The sequence below is a fragment of the Colobus angolensis genome, unplaced genomic scaffold, assembly GCF_000951035.1.
Source record: "Colobus angolensis palliatus isolate OR3802 unplaced genomic scaffold, Cang.pa_1.0 Scaffold277, whole genome shotgun sequence".
Lineage (NCBI taxonomy): Eukaryota > Metazoa > Chordata > Mammalia > Primates > Cercopithecidae > Colobus > Colobus angolensis.
The window spans coordinates 1853965-1855630 of record NW_012116010.1 but is presented as its reverse complement, the minus strand read 5'-3'; the positions used below and the strand labels follow the sequence as shown (position 1 = coordinate 1855630).

The 1666-nt window shown below is 49.3% G+C and overlaps 1 protein-coding gene across 1 annotated transcript in view; it reads left to right on the top strand.

Annotated features, from left to right (window-relative positions):
* The window catches only part of ASMT (acetylserotonin O-methyltransferase), a 39639-nt gene extending 39084 nt beyond the window's left edge, over positions 1–555 (top strand). The window contains exon 5 of the mRNA XM_011948260.1: positions 278–555. Within this exon, the coding sequence (XP_011803650.1) occupies positions 278–489 (212 nt within the window). The 3' untranslated portion in view covers positions 490–555. The remainder of the gene's footprint in view (positions 1–277) is intronic.
* Positions 556–1666: the final 1111 nt, after the last annotated feature.

The following is a 1666-nucleotide window of genomic DNA, read 5'->3' as shown; positions in this document are numbered from 1 at the left end:
GACACAGTGTCCCAGCTCTCCTGTGAGGTCCACCCATCCTGATGGTTCATGAGGACATGGGCACAGCCTCTGTGTGTGTGAAGGGGACAGTGTCCCTGCTGTCTCTTCTGTGAGGTCCATCTATTCTGTGATGTTCCATAAAGACCTGGGCGCAGCCTCTGCGTGTGTGATGGAGACAGTGCCCCGACTGTCCTCTGAGGTCTGGCTGTCCTTATGGTTCACTGGGACTTTGGCACAGTCTGTGTGTCTGATGTGGACCGTGCCCCTCCCTTTCTAGGTGGTGGGATTCTGGTAATTGAAAGCCTCCTGGATGAAGACAGGCGGGGTCCTCTGCTCACGCAGCTCTACTCTCTGAACATGCTTGTGCAGACGGAAGGGCAGGAGAGGAGCCCCACCCACTACCACATGCTCCTCTCTTCTGCTGGCTTCAGAGACTTCCAGTTTAAGAAAACAGGAGCCATTTATGATGCCATTTTAGTCAGGAAATAACTTTTTCTTGTGATCTGGAACTACTGTCAAAGCACACAAGACATAATAATAAAGAGATGTATCTCCAGTGGCTTCTTGTTCTTGGTGTTCACACGATAAGTGACTGGAGGTTTCTATGGACAGGGTTGGACTGCCTCTACTTTGTAGATTATTTTCTGGGCTTTACTGAGGACCACACTGATGGGGATGTGAGCTCAGCTTTGACATTGACCGTAGGCAATGTTTGGGTCACTTCATGCTTTGAGGTGGAGCTCCAGTGTTCACTTTGAGGGGTGTCTGTTAGAAGCTTCATCCTGAGGCTGGGGGCGGTGGCTCATGCCTGTAATCCCAGCACTTTGGGAGGCCGAGGTGGGCGGATCACAAGGTCAGGAGTTCGAGACCACAGTGAAACCTCGTCTCTACTAAAAATACAAAAAAAATTAGCCGGGCGCAGTGGCGGGCGCCTGTAGTCCCAGCTACTCAGGAGGCTGAGGCAGGAGAATGGCATGATCCCGGAAGGTGGAGCTTACAGTGAGCCGAGATCGCGCCACTGCACTCCAGCCTGGGCGACAGAGTGAGACTCCGTCTCAAAAAGAAAAAAAAAGAAGCCTCATCCTGAACAGAACTTTGGCACCAGTGATGGATGTAGCAACTATGGGTGTCTATGAAATACGAGGTTCTCCTTTCAGGCTGCCCTTGCACAGCTCTGTGACTTATTAGTGATGCCATTTCAACAGTGAGAAATGTTCCACAGTGAGACAGGCTTTCTGTCTCTCTCTCTTTCTGCCTCAGACAGTCCTGTCTGTCTCTCCTGGATGGATCTGTACTCAAATCTTTTCATGGAGCCGCCATGAGAACACAGGCATTTGCCATCAGATTAGATCACGCCCCATCTGTGGATACAGCAAAATCAGCCGAAGATGCTACTGAGGGGGAAAAGGTTTCCCTTCTGCCAATCTCGTACCCGTCTCTCCCTGGGCCTCTTCCATGATGTCAACAAGGTTTTCTACTTGTTGTTTTCCTCTAGTGTACGTTTTAGATGATTTTGGTACTTACTTTACTCTCAGTCTAAACATTTTTTTTTTCAACTAAAAAGATGAGAAAACAAAACAAATGGAATAATCGTCAAAGCAAGTTGTTGTGGGTTGAATTCTGTCCCCCAAAAGATCTGTCCAGGCTGTGGCTCCTGGAACCTGTG